Source organism: Chenopodium quinoa, unplaced genomic scaffold (genome assembly GCF_001683475.1).
Source record: "Chenopodium quinoa cultivar QQ74 unplaced genomic scaffold, ASM168347v1, whole genome shotgun sequence".
Taxonomy (NCBI): domain Eukaryota; kingdom Viridiplantae; phylum Streptophyta; class Magnoliopsida; order Caryophyllales; family Amaranthaceae; genus Chenopodium; species Chenopodium quinoa.
Window position 1 is genome coordinate 691,941 of NW_018742881.1, and position 27,921 is coordinate 719,861.

Consider the following 27,921-nt stretch of genomic DNA (forward strand, 5'->3'; position numbering starts at 1 on the left):
CATTCTACAACTTGCAAATTCAATTAAGAAAGTGAAGTGTTTCATTTCCACCATAATAAAATAAAGTTTAATTAATTAGTAGTTTAGTACACAACTACACATTACATCTATTAAAAAAAAACTATGCATTACATAAATATATGAATTATAATAAAAATTGTCTTTTCATCTCATAGACTTTAAATATAATCTTAATTAATATGTCATTTCATATCCCGCAATCTTTATGTATATATATCTAACTAAATTTCTTCATCTTTTTTCACTGTTCTATCCTCACTCTTTTTTTTTGTTTTCCTTTTAAATTATAGAAATAAAGCATACCTACATATGAAAATAATTAATCCAAAAAACAACTCGTGCATTGAACGGGCCAAAAAGCTAGTTCACCACTAATAATAATAAAAAAAAAACTAATAGCCCCTTCATACCGTGACAAGTGGCACATACAAATTGTTTGCCCACCCTTTGCCAATGGTCATGGCCATGACCTGGTCATTAGATTTTTCTCTCTTAAAGTATCATCTTTTGAGTTTTTTTAATACTTTTTTTCTTTCTCTATTTTGATGCCCACCTCAAATGGACAACCCCCCATTGGCTTTGATCTTAGAGCTGAACTGAACTGAAATAATCGTATGAGAACATACGATACATTAATAAAATACACATTATTACGAATATACTCCCTCTATTTTTTTATAATCTAAAATCAAACTTGCACATTTGCTGAGATACATTTTTTACTATCAACAAAAAAATTAATTTATAAAAGTATTCATTATGACAAATCCAACAACATATTATATGATTATATTTATATATCATATATTGAAAAAAAAAGTCAATAATGACATATAAATAGTGGAAAAACTCAACTCTAACTTATTAAAAAAATCCTGCCATAAAAAAATAAAAAATAAAGAAAGTAACAAAATCCTTTTGCAACGATTTGACATAAGCAAAGAGAAAAATGTCTAATGTTTGCAAATAATATAAAACGAAGGTACTCCCTCCGTGTTTTTAATAAGTATTACACTTCTTTTTTTGGCAAAAAGTTATACGAGTATTTAAATATCATATCTTTCGCCTCTCATAGTCCTCACTCAAACCCACTACTACCTTTTTTTTTTTTTTTTTATTTCCTCCTACATTTACTACTCTGTATCTTTCAATAAACTATTAATCTCACTTTTTTTTTTTACAATTCTTTAATACTCTAAATAGTAAATACCACACTTCTCTACTGTATTATTTTATTTAAGTTATTTTAATTGTCTAAAACTATATATCGATTAAAATATAACACTTATTAAGACACGGACGGAATAACACATAAACTGAAGTTCTGATGAAATCAAACCTCACCATCAGATAAAAACAAATAATAAAAAAATTGTTGAACTAAACAAGTTCTTTCCACAAAGTCCAACAAGACCAACATCGGAGAAAAGTATCTTGACGATATGCCAGTCAAGTTCTCCAATTCCAAACCTACCGCAATATAAAAGCATAATTCTCTCTCATCGTTGAGTATCACATACTCTCATTTCCATCCCCAACTCCTCAAGAAGGCCAATTCGCCGGTAAATTTTCTGATCTGTGCTCAGTCTAGCTTTCTGGGTTTACTGATTTAATCCTTGCTATTTTTAATATAGTAATATACGATTTTTTTAATTTATTTTTTTTGGTGCAAATATGTTACAGTACTTTTATTATTATATTTTTTTGGTTGGGAGTTAGGATCATTTTATGCAAGATGTTTTGTTTTTATTTGGTTCTTATGCTTTGGATTATCTCTTAGTAGTTTAAAATTTGAACCCAGAAAATATTTTGACCAAATCTAAAATAAAATTGAATTGATCTTTATTTCTTAAAAGTAAATTCAATTCATTTATGTATGAAGCTCTACAACACCTGCTAAAGAAATCTGCTCCTCATACTGCTTTTGGGCTGATTATAAATGACATTCTCCAGCTTGCCTCTGAATGCCATTTATGTCTATTTTCTTTTGTTAAACGTAGTGGCAATTGTGTTGCACATGAAATTGCTAAGCTTGCTCTTTCTTTTGGTGAACTTAGAGTTTGGTTAGAGGAAGTTCCTGCTGGAATTTCTCAGTTTGTAATGGCTGATTTAGCCTCCTCTTTTGAGTAATATTATGCTCTGATCGTTTCCCGTAAAAAAAAAAATAAAAAAAATTCAATTCATTACTCGTACTAATAAAGTAATATGTGACATCTATAAAACAAATCGAATCTTTTTTTCAGCTTAAACTCTTGCCTTTAAATTGTGTAAAGTTGCAAACCGTGTATTTTTTGCTTTCACACGATCGCTTCTCCCAAGATAGTTAATTTGGAAAAATATCACAAATTTACGCTTTAGTGGTGTTATAATTAGTGATGTTAACTTTGTGTTTATTTTTAATTCTGAGTTTATTTTACTGAAATCTATATTCCAAGTCACTTGTCTGAGATTTGTACCCTACACTTTTGAGTATTTTGTTAGTTTTTCATTTAATCTTTAAATGAAAAGCAAAAACTAACCTTGGGTTCACGGTTAGTCCAAGTGTATGGCACACTCAGAGGTAAGTAACAAATTTCATACTTGTCTAATTATCTTATTACATTACTCTTTTAGTATAAAAAATAATTAATTCTTTTTTATACTTTGTTTTATATATATGTGATACTAAATAGGGCTCGTGTCATATACAATTACTTTCAATAATTATTTTTTAATTTATATTATATTTAATTAATAAAAAAATCTAACTAATTATTAATTTGTAAAATGAATTTATTATGAAAGTCTATTATTAAATGCGTGTATATGTATTTTATATGTATTTCACCAACAAATTTATATTGCATGTGAATGTTTTTTTTTTTTTTTTTTGCACACTATTATTTATTCTTTCTTATCTTATGTATGTTGCATTTTTTTCCTCAATAATCAGTTGAATTAAAAATATTTTTAGTACTTCCTCCTTTCTTTTATTATTGCACCACTTGCCTTTTTAAAAAGTTTTACAAATATCGCACCATTTCCTCTTTAGGAAAAAAATTATTTGTGTTCATACTACAAATATCCAACATATCCTTGTTTTTTCACACCTAATTTTTAGTTTATCAATATGTCAAATGGACAATTTTGTATTTTTACCTTATTCTCTCTTACTTTTTTTCCACTACCAAAATATTTGCACCCAACCCCTATGGTGCAATAATAAAAAAAAACGGAGGAAGTATATATAATTATTGATTATTGATTTTATTAGTAAATATTTTTAATTCTATAATAAATTTTTTTTGTAAATATTATATAGTAATAATATACATATTAATAAAAATTTGATTATATCCCCATCTCATATTTAATTATTCATTTGAAAAATACACATTAATAGCAATTGAATTAGACCCACTTTATTTTATCCTTCCTTGTAGATTAGTGTAGTTTAGATAAATCAATCAAACAGGAAGATTGGGATGGGATGGACTTTGTTTTAGTTATTTACTAGATGAAGCCCCAAATGTGCAATTTATTTGTATTTTTATATTATAAATTTATGTAATCTCATATTTAAGATGTTTTAGACATAAAATTTTCAATAAAATTCCTATTGGGAAAAATAATTTTTATTTTGTAAGTCATTTATAAATTGATTAATTATACTATAAAGTTCTTGTAATTTTTTGAATTTTTTTATGAAAAAATTAATTAGAATTCTTTTTCTCATTTGGTAGATGTATTTATTAAGTCTTTAATGACAATTTTTTTTTAAAAAAAATTAATAGACCCATAAAGGTTACTTCGAGTGTTATTATAGGGGCTATATTATTCTTTTGCAAATGGCCATAAGAAAATGTGTGATTTAATTTAACCTCTTTAATAGTTATATATATATATATATATATATATATATATATATATATATATATATATATATATATATATATATATATATATATATATATATTTGTTTTTTGTAAAAAGTTTACGTGGCATCTGAATTTAAAAAAAAAATACTTATAATTTAATTGGTTGTTTTTGCTTATGTGGCCATTGAATTTTTAGAATTATAAATTTAAAATATATTTTTTTTCTTGGCTGAAATTAACTATTTCCTTTTTATATATGGTGTTTAAAAATCCCTTGAAAAAAGCCTATATATATTTAATTTTTTATTTTTTTTTATTACGGCCTCATATGTTATTTTCCTTTCTCACATATATATATTTATATGGGGTTAATGAGAGGAGAGCAGACCCCAAATCAGTGTCACCTGACTTGCCACATCATTATTACATATTAAGCAACCAAATTTGCGCCTGTTAGGAATATTATGTGGATATTTTGCGATTTTTTTTTTTGTTGTTTTAAAGAGCTGCAAATGCGGGGGTAAGGGTTTGTTCTCTTCAGATTATTTTAAGTTTAGTTCTTGATTTTCTTCTCTTATAAAATATTTAGTTTAGCTCAAAACTGCCCTAAGAATCGACATAGGATCTCCTGGAATCGGGAGAAAAACTCAAACCACTTGAGCTATCTTCCACTCTTATTTTGTGATTTATCTTTGTTTGTAGGATTAGTTGGTACAAGAGCCACATAGCACAGGGTTAGTTGTTGTTTGATAATATGAAACTCCCTTAGATTGGAGTCGATTCCGTTAATCTCAATATATAGGGTTACAAGTATGAGTCCTTATCTCGTTAGAAAATCTCAAAAGACAATTACAAAATATATGTAATATATATCCAACGATAACTGAATATCTAGAATATTAATCCTATATTCTATCACACCCCCGCAGTCGTGGCGGGAGGAGGACGTACGTTAAGACTGGACTTGAAATCCACTTCAAATAGTTGTCGAGGTAGGCCTTTCGTGAAAATGTTACCGAAAAGGAACGTGTAAGACCTGTACATGCCCCAACGCCACCTTTTCTCGAACAAAATGAATGTCCATTTCGACTTAAGACCTGCCATCACAAATTACACGAGCTTTGTGTCTTTTAAGATCACCATTAGCATTTAATTTATGACGAAACAACTACATGCAATTAACAATGTTCACCCCCGTAGATCTAGGGACCAACTCCCATGTCCCCTTTTTAATTAAAGCACTATATTCATCACGTAACACAACATTCCAATTTGGGTCCTAAAGAGCTTGTTTGTGATTTCTTGGAAGTGGGGAACGAATGGTGGCAGATAAGCCGTATTTGGGTTTTGGTTTGACAATGCCATGTTTGGCTCGAGTTTGCATTTGTGGAGATAATGGTGGAGGTCGAGTGGGTTTGATTGGTGTGTGCCCTCGAAGAGGTGGTGGTGTGTAAGTGGGTTGGCTATGCTGAGAAGAAGTGGTGAAGAGGTTGGGTAGGAGGGCTAGTAGCTGCGTGTGCGGCTGGGTAGGCCAGTAAGGGAAGGGGGGTGTTCGGCGGAGAAGCTGGCTGGCCCGCTGGGAATCTAGTGTGAGCTAGTTTGGGCCCTGTGGCTGAGGCTCTCTTGTGGGCTGGGCTGGGCTATACCTTAGCTTGTTGTGTTTGCAGATATAGAAGAAAAATGAACGGGATTGAGTTGGTGCAGTAAAGGGGATGGATCTTCACGTTTTAAGAAATCATAATCATGAGATTTGGTGATTAGCAAGATTTTTAAAGGGGTAGACGTGTTCATCAAACACAACATATCTAGAAATAATTATTTTACGAGTTGTGAGATCTAAGCACCTATATCCTCTATGCTCTGGGGGTAACCTAGGAAAACACAAGGTGTAGAGCGGGGTGCTAATATATGTGGAGCGGTTGCAGACAAGTTTGTGAAGTATAGACACCCAAAGACTCGAAGGTGAGTGTAAGATGGAACAACCCCAAAAAGAGCTTGAGCCGGAGTGATATGATTGGGAGTTTTAGTCGGGTAAAATATTGATAAGATAGGTTGTCGTTTCAAGGGCATGATGCCAAAATGAAGATGGAAGAGAAGCATGAAAGAGAAGAGTACGTTTAACATTGTTAATCGTACGAACCATGCGTTCGGCTTTGCCATTTTGTGAGGACGTATGTGGACAAGAGAAGTGAAAAACCAAACCATTTTTGACACAAAAAAGTTTAAAGGGGTCATTATCAAATTCACGACCATGGTCGCTTTGAAAGGATTTGATGAGACGTTCAAATTGAGTTAACACATATTGTCGAAAATTGAGAATGGTTTGAAAAGCTTGCGATTTGTAAACAAGAGGAATAATCCACACATAATGAGTAAAGTCATCTAATGAAACTAGATAGTATTTATGTCCTTTATCACTACGAATAGGAGAGGTCCACAAATCAGCATGAATAATGGCAAAAGCAGAATGAGTAGTACTATTAGAGTTATGAAACGGCAAACGAACATGTTTTCCTAACTGACAACCTATGTAATAACTATTGGAGACTAACTCCTTATTACAATCAATCAAATTTCTATTCCTAAGAAAGCTTAGAGGTGCTCCGGGATGTCCTAAGCGGTTGTGCCATGTGGATGGAGATAAGGCGGCGAGAGAAGTGGCTAGACAAGCAGACGGTGTTGTGGTGATTGGATAGAGATCCCCCGCACTATTGCATGTGGTTAGAATTTTCCCCGTTCGAAGATCCTTCACAGAAAAACCACTAGGATCAAACTCAATAGACACAGAATTATCAGTGGTAAATTTACGAACATAAATTAAGTTTTTGATAATTTGGGGAGCTAAATAAACATCACAAAGGGCAAGGGATTTATTTCTAATGTTTGACTGACCATAACCCGTAATTGGAATGCGTTGACCGTTACCCACAAGAATATAATTATTTGTGCTTAAATTAAAAAGGGGTAAGAGTTTACCAGCATTATTCGTCATGTGGGAAGTTGCTCCAGAGTCCATATACCAAGAGGGGTCGTAATTTTGCAAACCCATTGTTGAGAAAGCATTCCCGAGCTCGGTTGGTGTCATTGCGGGGCCATACCCCGACCCATGTGTGAGGTATGCTTGCTGTTGGGGTTGCTGGTACATAGGTGTGCTCTGACTTGGCCCAAAGAAGTGGGCTTGTTGAGGCAATGGGCTTGCTGGAGCCGCTGGACGGGCCTGCTGTAGGAAAGGGTATGGAGCCGAGGCCCATTGCAGCGGCCCTTGCTGCTGGAGGACCAACCCACTGAGGTTGGCCCCATTGTGGTGCCGTGGCTTGCTGCTGGTGGGATGTTGTTATGCTTGACCACGGCCCCGGCCTTTGCCGCGGCCATGCCCTCTGCCGCGTCCTCGGCCACTAAGCAACCCACCACGGCCAACTTGTTGTGCCTGAGACTGCTGGGGTGGTGCGGTGGTGGACGGTGAAAATGGTCCATTAGTCGATTGAGCCACAAAGGAGGACGGTGAGTCGGTGTTATCATTGGCACGTCGTGTTTCTTCAAGCAAGAGGCGTGATCGGGAAGTTTCAAACAAAGGCAGCGGCTCTGTTTGTTGAATCATGGCTGCAACTGTATCAAAATCAGTATTCACGAGACCCGAGGTTAAGCGAATTACTAAGTTTTGCTCCGAGAGTGGTTGATCAACATTAGCTAGTTGATCCTTTAAGTTCTTCAACTCACGACAATACGAAGAGATGTCTTGGACAAAAGCAAGGTATTAAATGATTCTCAAGATATACGGCACGGGTAGTCTTGTTATCTTTAAATAGCGCCTTTAATTTGTCCCAAATTTGTTGAGTCGTATCCTCTCTAGCCATGACTGTTACTAGCAAATTAGTCGAAATAGTGCCATAGATCCAGTTTTTGACGACCGAATCAAGTCTTGTCCACATGTCCTCCGATATATCCGACGGCTTAGGTGTTTTAGGGTCGATGTGATCAAGAACATTAAACGCATGAGCATGACACTCTAATAATTCAGCCCAATTTGAATATTGGACCTTCTCTCGATCAAGAATAAGAGGTATTGAGTTCTTGATATTGTTGACACCAAAAGCTGGGTGGAAATTGGAGGAAGAAGCATTACTACTGTTACCACTCTTATCATTGGTGTCGTCATTACCCATGATGACATCAAGAAGTTAGGTACACCAAAGTGTTACAATTATGAGTTCTAATCTCGTTAGGAAATCTCAAAAGATAATTACAAAATATATACAAAATATATCCAACGATAACAGAATATCTAGAATATTAATCTTATATTCTATTAGTTGTGTTGTCAACATTAATATATATTTTTAGCAGGATAAATGCCCGCAAGCTATTTTTTAGAGTTTTAAAAAAGACATTTAACAATAGTGAGGGCAAATGATTAATTAAGGGCTTGTTTGGCATTGTTTTTTTGCTTTCATTTTTTAGTTTTTTTGAAAACAAAAAACCAAAAACTGGAAAAAAACTGTTTTTACTTTTCTGTTGGTAGTTTTCAAAATTATCATGAATTTAATAAATTTAACTAATTTTTTATTCATTGTATGACATCATATGATTTTGGAAAAACAAAAAAAAAACCAAAAAATAGAAATCCATAGTGATGCTAAACAAATCCTAACTTTTTAGAGGTTTAATTGTGTAAACACTTTTCATAAAAGTTATTTCAATTTTTTTTTTTAAAAGACAGGGATATCAATCAAGCACGAAAAAGGTTGAAATTATTGTCAATAAATGAATATCAATCAAGCAACAAATTTTTTTTTTTGAAAATTTCAATAGAGAAAACTGATGTGTTTTTTATTTTTTTATTTAGATAAATTATTATTCAGGATTCAATGTCAAAGGAATGGATTATGGCTTCTGATTTGATTTGGGGGAGAATGAGGAATTTTGAAAGTGTAAGCCTTGAGAATGTGGAAAACCAAACTAATTCTGGGGTTGTATCTGACAATTTGAGGAAAAATTATGTAGTTCAATCTTGTGGAAAGCATCAGAGAGAGGAAAGGGTGGCATTAGGAGTCAGGTCCATGGTAGGCAAAGTGAGCTTGGAAAATCTTGAAAAGATTATGAGTTGGTTGAACGATGATAAGATTGACAAAATTGGTGTGTTTGGGATGGGTGGTTGCGGCAAGACTACCCTTGCTATTCACGTTTATAACCGACTTTTACAGAGTGAGCTTCCATATGTTCTTGTGTGGGTGACTGTGGGGATGGGTTTCGATGTTCACAAATTGCAACTGTGCATTTCAAGTGCAGTTGGTCTTGACCTTGATCAGGAGAAAGACGAAACCAGAAGAGCGGCTATGTTGCATAATTTCTTGGCAAAGAAAGTAAAATATGTGTTGTTCCTTGACAATTTGTGGGACCATTTCTCCTTTGAGAAGGTTGGGATCCCATTCTCTGGTGCATGTAAGGTGATCATAACAACTCGAATGTTGAGCGTTTGTGGGAGAATAGGTTGCAAAAAGACGATTAAGATTGGCATGCTTGGATCTTGTGAAGCATGGGAGTTATTTTGCAGTGTACTTGGACATGGGAGTTGTGAAGCATTGACTTCTGATGACATTGGGCACGTTGCAAGGCTTATTTGCCAGGAGTGTGCAGGCCTCCCAATTTCCATTGTTCATTTGGCGAGGAGTTTAAGGGGGGTGAATAGTGTTTCTGAGTGGAAACTTACTCTTCATAGACTCAGAGGAATTCCCAAAGAGCATGAATTACTGATGACCACAGATTTATTTTTGAAATTGCATTGGTCTTATGCAAAGCTGACCAATGCAACAATCAAGCTTTCTCTTTTGTATTGCACTTTGTATCCTAAAAACTGCAAGATCCCGAGAGAAGAGTTGATACGACTTTGGATTTCTGTGGGTCTGATAGAGGAGGTGTCGTCTTTGCAAGCGCAATATGACAAGGGTCACACCATAATAAATAAACTTGTGGACTGCAGCTTGCTGGATTCCTCTGAAGCGAATCATTTTGTGAAGATGCATGATGTGATCAGGAATATGGCTATTAGAATTACCAGGCAAAATATTAGACCACAGTTTTTGGTCAAATGTGGTGCACAGTTTAAAGACCTGGCGGAAGCACTGGCATTCAAGGAAGATTTCCATGCTGTCTCACTGGCAAGAAATGACATTACAGATATTCCTTTAGGCACTTTCCCAAAGTATCCCAAGCTTTCAGTCTTGCTATTGCAGCACATCCCTTTGAAAAATGTTCCTGCGTCGTTCTTTTTGAATATGCCTAGTCTCTTTGTCCTTGATCTGTCAAGCACTAGCATTCAGAGTCTACCTGACTCAATTAGTGATCTGCAGAGTCTAAAAAGCTTACTTCTTCGTTGTTGTCAGAAGCTTACATACGTGCCTTCATTGGCTAACTTGAATGCTTTGCGAATCTTGGACCTAGGTTACAGTGCCATTAAACGAATTCCTTATGGTATAGAGAAGCTAACCATGCTGAGAGAACTTGATCTCTCTGGTTTTCACAAATTAAAGGAATTGAATTATGGGTTGATTTCCAGGCTGCCTGCATTGAAGCGTATATCATGCTATGTGATGGGGATCTTGCAACAGTTGAATAATCTAAGGTCCCTGGAGATTCTTGATGCAACATTCCATAACATTAGTGACTACAATTGTTATGTTAAGTCTGAACACTGGCGATTGTTGGATAGTTTCCATCTGCAAGTTGGAGATGTTGTGGAGCAAGAGAAGAAAACTTACAAAGAAGTGTGGCACTATAGCAATATAGTAGCCTTTTATGGATGTTCTCTTGCTGCTGAAAGAGAACAGCTAGTCCTACCGGAAAATCTCAATCAGTTGCACATAAACAATTGTGAAGGTCTAGGCAGCCTGTGTGATATGCTGAACTGGGATAGTTCAAGTTACAAAAATGTCCATGCAGGAAATTCTCAAGGTTATGACACAGAATGTAAAAAATTGTACAGGGAAAATTCCAAGCTGCACAACTCGAAATATCACTTGGATGGAGATGTAAAAAGTGGTGGACTCCTTCCGAACCTAGAAATATGTACAATTAGTAGGTGCCATGATATTGAGAAGTTATTCACCCCTACACAAATTATGGGTCTTGAAAGTCTTGAAATATTGGAAATTAGGGACTGTTCTGAGTTGAAGGAGTTGATTTCAGACAAAGATTGTAACAGTCTTAACAGAACCCCATCTGAATGTAGTCCTCACACATTTAAGTTGCCTAATTTAAGAAGATTAGAGCTGACAAAGTTGCCGATGCTGTCCAGCATCTACAGGGGCTTATTGCTTTGCACCTCTTTACAGTCAATTCTGGTTGATGACTGTCCCAAATTGACGCGGCTCCCATTCTCCTTTTTCTTGGATGATCAACACAAAGTTCTTTTGCCAATGCTTCAACAAATTGAAGGACCGGATGAATGGTGGGATTCATTACAACTAAACCAAAGTGATACTAAATTATCACTGCAAACTCTATTCAGATCAAAAAACTCTACACGGGGGTCTTCAGAATCTGGATGTGATCAGAGTCGTTGAGTGCTGGCCTTGAAGATGCACATGAGTGCAGGTCACGGTAACAATTTTACTTCCATTATTGCATAATACCAAATTATGTGAAAGTTTCCTGATATCCCGTTATCCACCACTCAGTGCATAAACACATCCTATACATATCATATTGAAGTTGACGGTCTTAACACACCAACCACTCAACCTTAGATCTTTCTATTTTACTGCATCAAATCCTTTTGAGAACACACCCAACACCTGTGGTGGATGTTGGGGGTTTTTCTCCCTTGTAGGGGCTGAAAATATGAGTTTACTTTAAATGATTGACCTGAAATTGTTATATGTTTACCCTTTTTTTTTTTTTTTTTTTTTTTTTTGGTCATGACTTTAAAAAATAAATAAAAATTAAATTAAATTAACTAATCATTTCTTTTCTACAAATTTACTGATTTTAAAAAAAGTTATATATGTGAGTTTTAAACCGTACTTAGATTTTTAGACAAAATAATTAAGAAGCATAAGTTTGGAAGTTACATTGTGGGTGGAATTGTAAACTAGTCCAGGGATCCTCTAATTTTAAAGTGGAAATTTCAGAGAAATGAGGCTTAATGAGGCGTTTGGTAGGTCAAATGGGGTGAAAAAGGAGAAGGAAAATAGGAGAGAATGAGAACGTTTGTGGCTTAGAAAATGTTTTATACCAAGAGTATATTTTGCTCTTTTCGATGATTATTGCTCATTTTATCATTAAATGAACAAACAAATGCCCTTGGGTGTACTGTACACCCGGGTGTATATAACAATCTCTCTTTGTGGCTTGGAGATAACCAACACTATTGCACTATGAAATTAATACCTCTACCTTATTAGATGTACAGTTATAATCTCATTGCTTGTGTTTAGACCTTTTTTGTAATGCTAACTCTTGATAGCATCTTAAAGGACAACTTAGCTTAAGCTGGGTTAAAGCCCAAAATCAGTTTATATACTCTATTATTTTACAATGTTACTTCTGTAATTGTAGGAAAGCTATATTTACTATGCTTTTTTGTATTTTTTTGAAGTGAAGATTGTACTATTGCTTTTCCTTTTATAATGAGTGCAAGTTTTTATGCATCTACAATAGCCTTGGTTCATTCTGTTTATTGTCTATACATATTGTTGTTAACTTGTTATGGTGTTGCAATTTTAATTGAGATAGTTCATGTGCCATTTAGCGGTAGATAATCTTACGTATGATTGTCAACTGAACAAAGCCTAGCAGAATTTCTTAGGTGGTCGATTTCTTGTCTTGCAAAGGCCCTAGCCCCTATCCCCCAACCTCGTCTGATGCTGCACACCGTGCTTTTGAACTGAACAAATACGAGAACCAGTGTGAGGATTATGCTATATTGAGTATTTGAGTTTGTTTATTCTTGCAAAGGTAGTGAGCAGAGCAGTCATACCATAAACATCAAGTAGAAGTCGATATTGAATTTATATGTTTATTCCTTGATCATATTTACATGTACACTGTCATATTAATATTCAAGTAATTTTTGCCCATTATTTTCTCCGTTTACATGTTTTGATCAGCAATTCTGTTTTGTTGTACTAATCCTTGTATATTTATTTTCAGGCCAGCAGGGTGCATGATGTCACTACTCACATCACATTTGGCCTTGTTTAATTTTAGATGCGGTAAATAATGAGCCATTATTATGGCCTTTTATGTAAATCTTTTGTACTGTAATTAGTAACTCTATACATGGGATGTGAAACTTAATAAGGCTTTGAGCTTCAAATAACTTGTTCCTGCGCCTTTATGTTATGTATATGCGAGTACTATAAGGCGATACTGCAGTGTTTTTTTTTTTCTTTCTCTCTTGCTGTAAATACATACAGAATATATATTTTGCCCAACAATTTTAGTGGCTCATTAGATAATAGTCATTAGTATGAAATTGCAAAATTTGTATTTTTAAGACTATTCTGAAATTGCAAAATTTGTATTTTTAAGACTATTCATACACTTAGTTCCAATTAATAATAAGAAAGGAAAGATATAATCATGTGAGTTTTGTTGTTTGATTCATGTTGCAAGCTTTCCACTTTTTCATATTGATGTTTTAGATTGTTTTTTTTTTTTGTTTTTTTTTTTCTTTCCTTCCTTGTATGGCAACTTATAACGATAATATCTTGTCAAAAAAAAAAAAAAAACTTATAACGATAATAAATTAATAACAACAATATAATACAGAGTAACAACAACAACAACAATAATACGAAGTAATAATAATAATAATAATAATAATAATAATAATAATAATAATAATAATAATAATAATAATAATAATAATAATAATAAAACCTTGACTCCAGGAAAAGTCAAACCCACATACACCCTACTTGTGTGTGAACACTGAACACCCTACTTGTGTGTGAACACTGAACACCCTACTTTTGGGAGGATGAAGGAAGCTTCCAGGAAGACGGCCAAGAGTGCCAACGAGTCAACGACCTATTTACGCAATAAGCAATCGTTTTTCTTACATAGCCGTGGACCGTGGTAGAATTTTTTAAAATCTCCTATAATATTGCACATTTGCAGGTATTTTTGTAGGAAAACAAATACTTCAATTTTTTCAGAAAACACACGCTTACTCTCTGTGAGAAACTCTGGAAAATACCACTGGTTGTTGAGGGTCTGTTAATATAGTACGAAGCTGTATAACACCAGGTTTCGATTCTTCCACTATCATCATTTTGTCTTTTTAGTTTAAATGATAAGTAGTACAATTACAATTAATTCTGCACTTGTTTTAGTTAGCTAATTGTTCTCTAATCATTATAGTGAGTAGCCCTTGTGTTCCTGTACTGTTTATTGCCTTTTCACTTCATATATTTGGGAAGGAAAATTTGGAGGGGGTTCCATTTTGCTGAGGGTTGTGGACTTGAATTGTCTGGTTTCTGTCGAAATTGTATTAAAACTTTGTTGATCCGACCTGACCTGACCCGACCCAACACTACCCTATCCGTTTATCAATTCTAGGTAGAGCTGATCAAACCAAGTCTACCCAGTGATCCAACCAAGTCCACCCTGATGAAGTGGGTCGGATTCCGTGGAATGAAATTTGGTATGCCCCTGGTTTGATCCGACCTATGAACACTTCTAGGCTGAAGGGTTGTTAGAGGATTCAGTCTTGGAGTATACAGGGAGGTTTTTTTTTTTTTTTTTTTGACTAATGTTGTCCTTCACCATACTTTGTGGATTGATGGGTCTGTTGATTATTTTGTTTTGGGGGCATTGCCTTGATGAAAGAAAAAGAATTCTGAAGGGTAAAACTGAATTTATAAGAGCCAAGCTGCAGGACTTTGGGGATTGCTATCAGGTCAAGCCAAGCGAGAAACAAAAGCCAGCAAATGACCTCAGCCACTGGATGGATGAAGTGCAGGAGATAGTTAAGAAATCGGAATGCTTGTTAGGAGGACAACAAGTTGGAGGATGGTGGAGCTTAGTAACTAGTTTGAAGATGAGATGGGGTATTGACACATTGGTTGATGCTTTGGAAGTACTAGACAAGAAGGGTGATGATGTGCTCTCTAGGCATGTCATGTCGTATGCACGAGGCCTATTTCGTGGCAATTTATTGCCGGTGGAAGCAGTAGTTGGACAAGTAGCTTCAAATACTTTGGTGAAGCTAGAGTATTTACTGCAAAATGATAAGGTTGGAAGGATTGCCATTCATGGGGTAGAAGGAGTTGGTAAGACCTTTCTGATGAAGCACCTGCACAATAGTGCAGTAAGGTGGGTTGACAGGTTTGATCATGTTTTTTGGATCACTTTCCCGGATCAGTTTACTATCAAGAATGTACAGTCTGCTGTTGCTGCAGCTGTGAACTGTGATCTCGCCAGTGATGATGACTTGAATGTAAGGGCTAGAAAGCTGTCAGATAAACTTGCAAGTTTTGTCAGTTTCGCTCTCTTCTTAGATGGTGTACCAGAGGTTGGTTTTTCTTTGAATCAGATAGGGATCTCTGTCCCTGAAGAAGGGAGCAAGTGCAAGCTAGTATTAACAACTAACTCTACCTTAAAATGTAGGTTGTTGGATCAATTTCAACCGATCAAAGTTGAGCCCCTTGGAGAGGAAGAAGCTTACGAGTTGTTTGTGCATAAAGCATATCTTGGGAAAGGGTTAGTACCTTATCTTGATGAGAATGATGACATTCCTTGCTCAATTTCTAATAGATGTTGTGGGGTACCTCGCAAAATTGTAAACATAGCAAATCGCTTGTGTGGCATAGATGATCTCCATGAATGTAGATTTTTATTATATGAATTAGGATGGCTGACTAGCATTTGAGGTTGTTAAGTGTGACCGTATAAATAAAAGGCATTATTGTTCATTCCTTATTTGATCTTTTTTGACAAATCTTCCTAATTTTGTCAGGTCAAATCAACAAGAAATGAACATAGTATATGTAAATGAACTAAGATTTTCATTGGTTCATTTGAGATGAGAACATGATATGTAGCTCATGAGGGTCCATAGTTGATTAGTTGTCATCTTCCAAGAAATGGTTTCAATGATATCAATAGACTCAAATAAATTTCTATGCACAGTTTAATTTCACCCGAGAATATCATTCAGTCAGATAGTAGGATGTCCTTTGATGCTTAATGGTAACTTATGATAGATAATATATGCAAAACATTTTCTCTCCATCAGAATGGCGGGTGGAGTGCACATTGATTCATTAGGCTATTAGCCATCTTCTCTTTGTACTTTTTGGGAGGGGTGTAATTTATACGACTATACCTTTGGTATAATTCAGATTTCATAGATATGCATCTTATAATTCGATTCTCCCCTGTCTTGGTCTGAATTTCTGTTATTCGGGTAAGAGTAAATCTTATGCCATGTTTTAGGAGTGTTAGTGATAACATATCTTTACTAGAATAGGAAAGGCTAATTCAGATGAAGGAGCCATCCAATGTGGTCCAATTGTACCTTTATCCCTAACTAGTCAAGACATAACAGGATATTTTAAATAAATCCAATATACTAAATGTACTATGGAAAGTTGGAAACAGGAGCTAAATTTGACTGAAGATGAATACGTAGACAAGTAGTAACACTAGTAACTGTAGTAAGTATAGATACAAGTGTTAGAAATTGTAGAATGCTCAAAAGCTTAGACTAAGATAACCTATAGGACATAATTCCAATCAAAACAGTACGCAATTGAGAACAGATTGTTATCTTTCTGTCCTGTTAATTTCCATTGGCTGCATCGGCTTTCATGCAGTCTGCTACCCTTCATATGCTCTTGACAATAAACTTTTTTTGCCGCCATAATTGATTTTGAATTTGTTGTAGTAGCAAGTGATATGCAATACTTCATTGCTACATGAGACAAACAACATGGTATTGATCTGTCCACAATCTTAAATTCCTTGCAGAAGGATTTGTGTTTGTGGCGAAGGAATTACCAAATTGATTACTCCAATCATTCACCCTTTTTTTTTGTGGGGGTGGGGGAGGGATGCAGGTCAATGCTTCAGAGTGTAGAGGGGGTAGGTAAGGGATTTTCTACTCTTAAGCAAATGTAGAGATGGTGAGGTTTAAATTTGCGACTTTGAAGTCACCGGATGAATTCTCCACCATTTCCCCCAAGCTATCCAGAATACATTGTATACACAAGGATAGGGAATGAGAATCGATCCCAAGATCTGTTGGAATCGGGAGGAGAACTCTAACCACTTGAGCTATCCCTCACTCTCACCCAATCTTATTTTTTAATTGTCCTCTTGATAAGTTTATACCATTTACCATTTTTTTTTTAAAGGGAGTTATTTACTTGTGTAGTTATTTTGGTTGAAAATTCTTTTGTAAAGTCTCTTTCGTGAAAGTTTCTACGCTTCTGGCCCTCTTGTAGGAGTTCAGCCTGCGAAGTAATTTCACTCAATAATTCTACTTAAGCATCACTTTGACTATTTGACGGAAGAACTGACCTTGACTAGGATGGTTGAGATTTGAGACTTTGAGAGAGGTGAGAAAAGATTAAGTTGCTACTAATGAGAAAGGGCAGGATGGAGGAAGGGAACAATATTACAACTTAGGTAATTTAGAGGAGATCATGGGCCGGACATTGCCCAATAAATCGGCCAATTTTTGGGCCATGGGTTTGGTATGGGCCCAACTTCGGGTCTAAAAGCGTGTTCAAATTCGGTTTTTGAGAAAACAATTTTGGGCTGCTCATAACAAGAAAAAATACAACCATTTAATATATATATAGTCAGTTCGGTTCAAGCCTTTAAATCCATTGAAAAGGTTGTCCAAATCCGCCCCTTTCTGTTTTTTTAGTTTTCTAGTTCTCTTTGTATAAAAAAAAAAAAAAGCCCTTTCTCGGGTCGGGCTAGGTTTGATCAGGTCTAGGGTTATGATACAGATATCTTGTTTAATTTCAATATATTCCGTCAACAATTAATTTTTAACTAGTGTATGACCCGGGCGATGCCCTTTGTTGTTACTTTGAACACTTACAATTGAATAGATAGGTTCATTCTATATTATTCCATTTATTCATTATTTGTTTATTTATATAATAGTTTTTCATTTAACCTATAAATAATTTATTTATGGAAAAAATACTAATTATAAACATGTCTTTTGTATATAATTTATAATGAGGATAACCAGTTAATTCCCCAGATAAACAAAATTGTCTTTTTAAGTACTAGTAGAGAGGTATATGCGTTTTTTCATAAACCAGTTAAGGGGTACATGTGTAATTTTCTCACCAAACAGTAAAAGCAAAAAACAAACAGTAATTGGACAGCTCACCAAAAGTACTGAATAAATGACCCTGCTTATTCAATATATTTACAAAAATGCCATCATATTAACAAAAATTTGTTTATCTGGCAGATTGACTTGTATTTCTCATTTATAATCAATATGAAAATAAAGACATAATTATTATCAAAATAATTAAATATATAAAATTAGTATACAACAATAGTTAATATTTCTTGTTTGCATTACCTCATCGATGAGCATTATTAGCAAATGATAGAATAGGTATTTTAAGAATCGCAGTCATAAAATGTATATTCAGATCTTCAGCGCGCGCGCGCGCGCGCACACACACACATATATATATATATAAGCATTATTAATCAATAAACGAGATGGTAAGCCTTTAATTTTAATGCATATTTTTAAGTTGTGTGTTCAAATATAAAGATAGACATTTTCATTAGAATATGCTCATATTTGAATGATGACATGGAAGAGTGCCACATGACACATAAACGATTATAAGAACGCATTTTAATATATAAGTATAAATATAGATATAGATTAGATAAGGGATTTGTCTAGCATTTGTAAATTTTAAGCAATCATCAATAATATTAAAACAAATATCATGAATGATACGTATCACTTCCTAATGTTGTTTATTTCCCTCCAACATCCCTCTATTTTATTTTTATTTTTATTTTTATTTTTTATTTAAACTATCTCATTCCTTATATAAAATACTAGTTTTTTGCTCCGTGCGATGCCCGCGTTGTTTATTTAATTTTAAAATAAAACATTTTATCTAAAATATACTTCGTATATGTTATTTGAATTTTCTACTCATGGATTAATAATCATTTGACAATTATACTTGTTTGTTTATGGGTATTAATAATGTACAACCAAAAAGAACGATCGTTTAAAGTTGTGATCTCTTTTTATTTTCTCATAATATCTAGGGAAATGTTGTTAAGACTTTAATCAGGTCTCTTTGATTTTTATTTTTTATTTTTCCCTTTTTGTACGTCTCTGGATCCGTCATTTGTATAGAATTATATACAGGTATTTTATTGAAAATAAAATTCTAAACCAAAAGTTTTATTGATAACAAAACTCTAAAATAACTTTTTTTATCCTACTTTTTTTTAAAACTAAACTCTAAAGTAACTTTAATTTTTTATCCTACTGCATCTATTCAACTTTTTTTTATCCTATTATATTAAAATATATATTCAAATAAATCTTGCATGTCATAATTATAATTAATATTCGCCTACGTGGCACGACACTTGGCGAAAAGTTGAAATGTCAAGTGTCGTTGTCTCGTGACCAAATTAAAAGTTTAACTTTTTATATTAGTTATATATATGATTTTCACTATACTTTGATTTAAAATATCACAAACTTTCATATGTGTTGGCCACACTGTGTGGTCAACCACAACTATTTTAATTTTCTCTCTCTCATAGATCTCTCCTCTCATTTTCTCTTTTTTTAACTCTCTTTCTAGCTGTTAATGGCTGGAGCACCGACTTACGCCATCGTCGCCGTCGTCTTAGTCAATCAAACCAACTCAGATCTCCGCCTCTAAATTTCGAAGCTCCAAACCCTAAAATTTCCCCCAAATTTCAACTGATTTGGTGATATGAAGGTTACTTCTGCCTATAATGTTTCAAGTAGCAAAGATTTATCTTCAGGAAATAATGTTAAAAGTTGTTGAGGAAGCTGTTGTTAAATTAGAGCTTAAAAAAAAAAAGTTGTTAAATTTTGTTTGTATTTTTCAATTGTTTATTTTATTTTTATTTTGCTAATTGATAAATTGCGGTGGAATTGGTACTGATAAATCGCGGTAATTAATAAAGCTGTTGTTATTTTGGTCGTCAACTTTTTCTTCCATCCTCGAGAACCTCATCGACGTTTGTTGTGGTCGTACGTTCGAATTGGTGGTTTGGTGGTTACTAGGTCTGAGGGATTACTTAAGGGGTTAATTGGGGCAAGGGCTTACTAGGTCTGAGGGGTTACTTAAGGGTTTAATTGTCCAGGGATTACTTGTGTGTTAGGTGGCCACACCGTGTGGCTAGCACACACATAACTTGCTGTTAAATCATACTCCCATCGTTTTTTTTTCTTTTTTTATTTGCATCATTTTGTGATGTGTGGAGTTTTAGTAGAGTAATATAATATTGTGAGTGGGTGAATAATTTATTATATTACCTTCGTTACACATTATTTGCAATAATTTGACATAAAATAGAGAGGAAAAATGTACAATCATTGCAAATAATATGTAACGGAGGTAGTAGTTAAAGTAAAATGGGGACCATGAAAGAGAAAGTATGTGAGGGGAGGAAATATTTTTATTATATAAGTAGGGACCATAGAAGAGAGAGAAATGATAAAATAATTTGAATGAGTTTTAAAGTAAAAGAGAGAAATGATAAAATATAATATTAAAAAAAACATCTATATAAAGTTACAAAATAAGGAAGTGATGCATATATAAAAAAAAACACCCATAAAAGGAAAGTGATGCATTTTAAAAAAAACGAGTGAGTATATCAAGTTTGTAATTTGAATATAAGTAAATATTTACGATAGTAAATATTGTATAACAATGATTATATTTGATTTTTTTTTATTATTATAAATATTGTTTAAAAAGTAATAAAAATTTGTCAAAAGCTACTCGATACTTCTAAATGATACTCCCTCCGTTTCAATTTGTTAGTCCCATATACTATTTTGGGCGTTTAAAAAAAGATCTACTCATATTGAATGTATTCCACTTTTAACTTACTTTTAATTTCTTATTTTATACATATTAAATTATGGTTGGCTAGATTAATTGATTGTGAATTAATGGCATGACCCTAAGTAAAGAAATTAATCCCTTGATTTATGCAATTATGGATAATGTTTTCCTAAAAAAAAATCAAAAAAATTAAATAAGACATAACTATTTATGAATCGTTTTTTACTTTAATGCTAGATTCTAAATATTTTCCTTTTCTTATTTTATGTGATTGATTCCATATGGGACTATCATATTGAAACAGGGGGAGTACTATTTTTAACGTTTGAGAAAAACTACTTAAACTCTTCCTCTATCGCTACCTTACCAAACACTTTCAAATTTATTCTAGTACTGTTTTGACTGGTCGAAATGCTGACTGCTACCTCAAACACTGCCAGTCTGCCACCAAGTAGGGCCAAACACTCTCAAATTTTTTATAGTACTGTTTTCACTAGTCAAAATGTTAATCGTTACCTCAAACGCTGCCACCAAACAGAGCCTTAAACGGGACAAATGTTAGATTATTTGAATTATTACTCCGTATTTTTTTTTGTAAAAAATAAAATAAAATTAAAAAAATAAAAAAATTGGGTAACGACAATCGGAAGATTTTCCTAAAAATTGTTGAATTGTAAATTAATTTCCTATTTGCGCTGGTTTTAAAACTTATTCCCACAATATTGTCCACGTTGGCTTGATAGATTTTTTTTTTTTTTTTTTTTTTTTTTTTTTTTTTTTTTTTTGCAAAGAACCGCTAACGGTGATAGCGGTTCTATATACTTATAAAACCGCTAATGTCGTTAGCGGTTCTTGTATAAGAAAACTTCACAAGTTAAAACTTAATATAGTTAGTTGTTTTATAACAAGTATGGAACCGATATCACCGTTAACGGTTCTTTACAAAAAAAAAAAAAAAAATTCTTTTTCCAATCCTACGTGGACAATATTATAAAAAAAGTTTTTAAACCGACGTAAATAGAGAATTAATTTACATTCAAACAATTTTTTTGGAAATCGTTTACGACAATAACCTGAAAAGATGGGAACAACCATTTAAAAAAAAAAAAGATCGGACAAGTGACAACCACATTTCTCATACTTCGTAATTGGCAGCAGAGGTTTTCCAAGAAATTTCGTATGTGGAATCTTTCCAAGGACTTTAAAGTAACGGGTACTGAGTAATGACTTTTATTTTATTGACAGAGACTTTAATTTTTGGAGTGGAGTACTATTTGTTTTTGGAGTACTGTAGAAGATAGAGATTTAGGTGTTCATAAATCGTAATGGTACAAAAAAAAAAAAAAGTTTTTCTACATGGTACCCTTGAGTTTTTTGAGTTTTCTATCTTGTATCCTCCTAAATTCAAATCTTTACAAGATAACCTTGAGTTATTAGTTTATTTTACATTATACCCTTGAGTTTTTGGATTTTTCTATATGGTACCCTTGAGTAGTAAAATAAATGACTCTAAATTAATTTGACTCAAACCAACACCATCTAAACAACTTATTTAGCACCCTCAAAGACACACCTAGATAGCATGTTTATTGCAAAAAAAAAAAGACTAACAACTTGAGTCCCCTCTAAAACAAGCTCTTTTAGTTAAAGTAGGAGCAAAAACAAGTTATTATCTTCCATCTCAAACAATCATACAAAAGTTCCACTAAATAGCGAATAATGAAGATTGGTGAGTCCTCCGTCTAATATAAATATAGAAGTGGTGAATAGATCATTTAGATAGTGTCGGTTTGAGTCAAATTAAGTTAGAGTAATTTATTTGACAACTCAAGGCTACCATGTAGAAAAACACAAAAACTTAAGGGCATCTTGTAGAACTTTGGATTTAGAAGGGTACAATATAGAAAACCCAATAACTCAAGGGTACCGTGTAGAAAAACCCAAAAAAAAAATTAACAAAACTTTTTTTAAAAAAAATTAGGTGTGATGTTGACGGATGGTACGTAATTCATAACACAGACTTGACGTCAACATTTACCAATTTTTTTTTCTTAAATCATAGGCGTAATAAACTAGTACAGAGTTAAAAAAAAAAAACTAGTACCTTCGTTTTTTCTTTTGCAATCTCAATTTATTACTCTGTCGATTATTACAATTATAATACTACCTTCGTTACAGGTTATATGCAATAATTTGACATAAAGCAGAGAAGAAAAATGTCTAATCGTTGCACATAACCTGTGACAGATGTAGTATTAGGATGTGCATAAAGTTATAGAAAAACAATAAGGTAGAGATCCAAATAGGATTCTATATACGAGTAATACGAAGTACGGAGTATAAAGTATCATTAATAGGAAAGAGAAATAACAGAAAAGTAGCGTTAGTAGGGTTGGTAAGGGAGAGAAATATTTGTAAAAGTAAAATTAGGGAGAGAGAAATTATAATTTTTTTTTTAACGGAGAGAAATTGTAAAATAATAAACTAATAGTGGGTCTTTTTCAAATTTAGAATTGTTGCAATTATTATGAAACATACGTATAAAAAAAATTGTGATTATTTCGAAACGGAGAAGTATTTACTCATTTTCGTTATTAAAAACTCTTTAACAATATATTAAAATTTTATTTTAAAAATATTGACAATGTTTTGACATAAATTGAGAGTAAAAAAAAAACCTAGTTGAAGGGAGTATTTTATATTAGTGTATTTTATATTAGTGTTTAATAGGAGTGATAGAAATTAAAAGTTTAAAACCATTACTCCGTAACTTCCTTAGTTTTTTTTTTTTTTTTTTTCTTTTGAAACACTTTTACTAATCAAAGCTGTGCGATTATTAAAACTTGGAGGGTTGAAGCCTAAAAAGTCAAGTTCGAAGAAGCTACAAGTGCAAGCTAAATATAGGACCAGCCTAACTTTTGCTTCCATTTTTTTCCATCATCTTTCATGCATCTGCAGGTTTGCACTTACCTTTTCTCTAAATAATATCCTTATCGTTTTTAATTTATGTTTTTAGGCTGTAAAAATCGTTTATCTTAGTAGATGTACAATTCTTATTGAGGATTTGTTCTTTAAAATTACCGTATTTTTTTTTTTTTTCATTTTTTAGATTATAATATTTGTTGTTGTTTTCATTGAATAGATCATATGACAAATTATTTATGAGAGAATAGCTTGAATTGTATTGATGATCTTGGCTATTATTTATAGCCTACAAAAGATAACTTATCCTAAATATAATATTATGAAATCTATATGGAAAATATATCAGAATAATATATTTTCCTATATTCCTAACATCATATGTAATTTTATTTGTTTTTTAAGTTTATAAGCTAAAATCCCAACGCTGATAGTAAAGATAATAATTGTTTTTTTTTTTTTTTGGTTGGTAGATCCAAAATCCCTTGAAAATGATTTCGATGATTTATAAGATGTTTGGGATAGGAAGGCATTATCGTGGCGTACCATGTGATGGAGGTACAAACAATAGTGGAGTTGAAAATCAATCTGAATTGAGGAGTAGTGTTATGGATGAATTTCAATCTGAATCGAGGAGTAGTGTTTATTTACAACAGCCCGAAATAAAGCGCAGAAAAGTTGAGGTATCGTTGAGCTTAAACACAAAGTATGTGAACAGAATCATTGATTGGCTAAAGGATGATAAAATTGTTAGTATTGGTGTTTATGGGATGGCCGGGGTTGGGAAGACTACCCTGGCAAAGCAGCTCGAATTTCGGCTTCGTTATGAGACGCCTTTTACTGATGTTTATGCTGTTGGTATGGTTTCTGTGGGGGTGGATTTTAATGTATATCAGTTGCAGCAAAAAATTGCTGGTGCTTTTAGGCTTGATCTTGGAGGTGATCGGGATGAGACTAGGAGAGCGGCCAAGATTCATTCGTTTTTGTCTCGAAATGATAAGTGTGTACTCATCCTTGATGATTTGTGGGATGAGTTTCGCTATGAAGATGTTGGGATTCCTAGGAAATGCAAGCTGATTGCTATTTCTCGGTCACGGGATGTCTGTCGTATGCTCCACTGCCGGAAATTTGTTCTGGTTGAGCCACTTTCGGAGGAAGAGAGTTGGGAGCTGTTTCACCAAAGCATAGGTGGTGAATATTTGGATTCCAAACAAGAGTCCCATTTTAGGAAGCTTGTGTGTGATAAGTGTTCAGGTCTTCCTCTTGCTATCACTGGGTTGGCCAGATGCTTCAGGAAGATGGTTGATGATAATCTTTCTAGTTGGAGGGAAGTCCTTGAAGGTGCAAAGTTTCCTTTTACGAGACAAGATTACTTGGAAGATGCATTTAGTCGGCTGAAATTTTCTTACGAAAAGTTGAACAATATCACGCTCCAGCGTTGTTTCTTGTATTCTGCCTTGTACCCCAAAGGTTTTGACATACGCAGAGAAGAGCTGATTCGCCTTTGGATGGGTGAGAAGCTGATAGATAATGTTTCATCGTTACAAGCGCGATATGACATGGGCCATTCCATATTGAATAAACTTCTCAACTCTTGCTTGCTGGAAGCATCAGAGGATAAAAGGACTATCAAGATCCATGATCTTGTGAGGCATATGGCTCTTTCTGTTGCTGGAGATAGTTTTTTGGTAGAAGCTGGCAAGACTTCAAAATTGGAGTTCCGGAAGAATCTCCTTGCTGTTTCCTTAATTAATTCTTCAATATCGCCGATCCTCCCAGATGGTTCTCAAAACTATAGCTATCTCTCCACCTTACTTTTGCAACACAGCTCCTTTGAGTTGATTCCCGAATCTTTTTTCTTGCAAATGCGTGCCCTTCGGGTTCTGAATTTGTCTGCTACTCGCTTACTTAAATTGCCCAGTTCTATTGGTGCCTTGGAAGAGCTTCAATTCTTAGATCTTAGTCTATGTCAGAACCTGAAGCAAGTGCCACAAGTATCTAACCTTCTGAAGTTGCAGTTTCTAGACCTTTCCCAGACAGCAATCAAGCAAGTTCCTCGCTTTCTTGAAAAGTTAGAAGGACTCACAGAGCTCAACTTGTCCTCTATTTTGGAACCAAAGGAAATTCCTTGTGGGGTGTTGCCTGCCTTATTCAGACTCAAGAGGTTAGCATGCCAGATTGCAGGCGCTATTTCTGAGCTGCAGAATGTGAAGTCATTAGAAATTCTCGATGCCAGATTTTTGAGCCTGTGTGACTTGAGCAACTATGTAAGGTCTCAGCACTCGTGTCAATTGGACAGATATCATCTAAAGGTTGGAGGTGAGGTGGGATCTGATCAACCATACAGCAGAAAAGTATCATTGCACGGCTGTTCTTTGACTGATCAAGAGGAAGATTACATCGTGCTTCCTAATAACATTCAGGAGTTGTATGTCGACAATTGTAGAGACTTCCCTTGCCTATCTGATGTGTTGTATCCTGTTGCATATCCTCCTAGAACTCATGATGATGCAATTATAGGAAGTTGCAACGAAGAGCTTAGTTGTTTAAACCAGCAAGCTAAACATTTTTCAAGCCTTGAAGTATGCATCATTAGTAGATGCCAGGACATTAAGACATTGTTTACACTAAGCTGGATGGAGAGTCTCCAATCCCTTCGATTATTACAAGTTGAAGATTGTAGACAAGTGAAGGAGTTAATAGCAGTCGAAGTAGTGGATTGTGGTCCAACTGAAGGAGAACATGCTGTCATTTGTCTTCCCCAACTTAGGCAGCTTGTTCTCATTCTATTGCCTCAGATGGAAAGCATCTATAAGGGTCGACTTGTTTGTGCTTTGCTTCTGTCTTGTACTGTTATGGACTGTCCAAAACTGAAGCGTCTTCCATTCTCCAGGATAGATGCAGGAGAAGAGTCATTCGTCCCTTGTCTAGAACGGATTGAAGGCCAAGAGAAATGGTGGGACTTGTTAGTATGGGATCAGCCGGAATCTAAATCTTTGCTCAAACCCCTGTTTAGATGCAGGTCTTTGGATGACAAGATTGTTTACTACTGACTTAGCCTCCTTGCTGTGTTAAATGGTTTGTTTGCTTCTTTCTCTCTCTCTCTCTCTTCCTCTCCCCCGCCCCCCACCCCCCACCCCCTCTTTTATTTCCATATAAATAAGAAACTGAGAACAGGTTGAAGCCCTTGTTCACAAAGAGCAGGCTGGCTTCCCAACTGCCGAGCCCTTCGTAGAATCAGTTTATGTAGACCATCTAAAGTTATTCCCCCTCCCATAAGGCAAAGATGGCCAAAATTATCGTATTTTGGAGAGTTTTACTTCCAAAAGCACTCCTTATTCAGTTAAGGAGTATTCCCTGGCCTACTACCACTGGGTGATTAATCTTATGATTTTATTACCGCACTATATAATCCTAGACTCTTCAGTCTTCAAAGGTTATGATAATAAAGTTTTCTAGTTGTTTGTTGAAAAGACTGTTATTTTCAAAAGAGATTAAAAAGACCTTTCATGATGTATTATATGCTTAAGACTTTGGCATTTAGCCTAATTCACTATGTAATTTAATATAACGTCTGTCATTTAATATTTTGATTAGTTGAACAATGTTGTGGCTTTTCATAAACTACTACTCGTACTACTTAATTAAAAGAGTGTTGAATTAGATTCAAAGTTCCTCTAGTGTGCTACTAATTTTTTTTTTTTTATTGGTAAGGAGAAGGGCTTCCTTGGTTGTAACCTCTCATAGGTCCACCAGACCACCAGTGTGCGAATTGGAGTATATGTATTTTTTTTTTCTTTTTTTCGAGGAAATGTATTTAAGCTCATCAGTAAACAACTGTGTGGAATACTAGGCTGTTTGTGTTTCGATATCTATGTTATTATTTAGAACTTAGAAGAAGTATCAATGAAAGAGTTTAGTAATTTCTAAGTTTTTTAATCAGCTTTTTTTCTAAAAAATTTGAATTGAATGAGCTTCATATAAAAGACAATTCATATTTTTTATTCCCCATTTATTTGCTATTAAACCCCTAATCAGTACCCACACCATCA

General features: G+C 34.1%; 4 protein-coding genes across 8 annotated transcripts; 3 read left to right on the plus strand and 1 right to left on the minus strand.

Moving 5' to 3' along the window:
- The first annotated feature begins 990 nt into the window (after positions 1 to 990).
- Positions 991 to 13,339, plus strand: LOC110726722 (probable disease resistance protein At4g27220). The gene is made up of 3 exons (XM_021906200.1): positions 991 to 1,583; positions 8,722 to 11,474; positions 13,026 to 13,339. The coding sequence occupies exon 2, from the start codon at positions 8,744 to 8,746 to the stop codon at positions 11,435 to 11,437; it is 2,694 nt and encodes an 897-aa protein (XP_021761892.1). The 5' UTR covers positions 991 to 1,583; positions 8,722 to 8,743; the 3' UTR covers positions 11,438 to 11,474; positions 13,026 to 13,339.
- Positions 7,213 to 8,041, minus strand: LOC110726632. The gene is made up of 2 exons (XM_021906103.1): positions 7,765 to 8,041; positions 7,213 to 7,613 (listed from the first exon to the last, which is right to left on the minus strand). Exons 1-2 carry the CDS (start codon positions 8,039 to 8,041, stop codon positions 7,213 to 7,215), a joined length of 678 nt encoding a protein of 225 aa, XP_021761795.1.
- A 449-nt stretch (positions 13,340 to 13,788) lies between the features above and the next one.
- On the plus strand, positions 13,789 to 15,798 carry LOC110726723 (probable disease resistance protein At1g61300). 3 transcript variants are annotated; one of them, XM_021906202.1, is made up of 2 exons: positions 13,789 to 14,126; positions 14,709 to 15,798. In XM_021906202.1, exon 2 carries the CDS (start codon positions 14,827 to 14,829, stop codon positions 15,748 to 15,750), a length of 924 nt encoding a protein of 307 aa, XP_021761894.1. In that variant the 5' UTR covers positions 13,789 to 14,126; positions 14,709 to 14,826; the 3' UTR covers positions 15,751 to 15,798. The 3 variants fall into 3 exon arrangements, with proteins under 3 accessions (XP_021761894.1, XP_021761893.1, XP_021761895.1); XM_021906201.1 differs by having other exon boundaries at positions 13,790 to 14,126; positions 14,758 to 15,798; XM_021906203.1 differs by having other exon boundaries at positions 13,792 to 15,393; positions 15,489 to 15,798.
- Positions 15,799 to 23,732: 7,934 nt separating this feature from the next.
- LOC110726726 (disease resistance protein At4g27190-like) lies at positions 23,733 to 27,864 on the plus strand. Of its 3 annotated transcripts, none has more exons than XM_021906206.1 (3): positions 23,733 to 23,905; positions 24,343 to 26,947; positions 27,590 to 27,864. In XM_021906206.1, the coding sequence occupies exons 1-2, from the start codon at positions 23,894 to 23,896 to the stop codon at positions 26,920 to 26,922; spliced, it is 2,592 nt and encodes an 863-aa protein (XP_021761898.1). In that variant the 5' UTR covers positions 23,733 to 23,893; the 3' UTR covers positions 26,923 to 26,947; positions 27,590 to 27,864. The 3 variants fall into 3 exon arrangements, with proteins under 3 accessions (XP_021761898.1, XP_021761897.1, XP_021761896.1); XM_021906205.1 differs by having other exon boundaries at positions 23,734 to 23,905; positions 27,584 to 27,864; XM_021906204.1 differs by lacking the exon at positions 27,590 to 27,864 and having other exon boundaries at positions 23,734 to 23,905; positions 24,343 to 27,465.
- The last annotated feature ends 57 nt before the right edge of the window (positions 27,865 to 27,921 follow it).

Bases quoted from the DNA above. Each gene is read 5' to 3' on its own strand.
- LOC110726723 (XM_021906202.1), top strand. From the start codon at position 14,827: ATGGATGAAGTGCAGGAGATAGTTAAGAAATCGGAATGCTTGTTAGGA.
- LOC110726632 (XM_021906103.1), bottom strand. From the start codon at position 8,041: ATGGGTAATGACGACACCAATGATAAGAGTGGTAACAGTAGTAATGCT. The intron at 7,614-7,764 runs GCACTATTTCGA...CTTTTGTCCAAG, and splicing joins CGTCAAAAACTGGATCTATG to ACATCTCTTCGTATTGTCGT.
- LOC110726722 (XM_021906200.1), top strand. From the start codon at position 8,744: ATGTCAAAGGAATGGATTATGGCTTCTGATTTGATTTGGGGGAGAATG.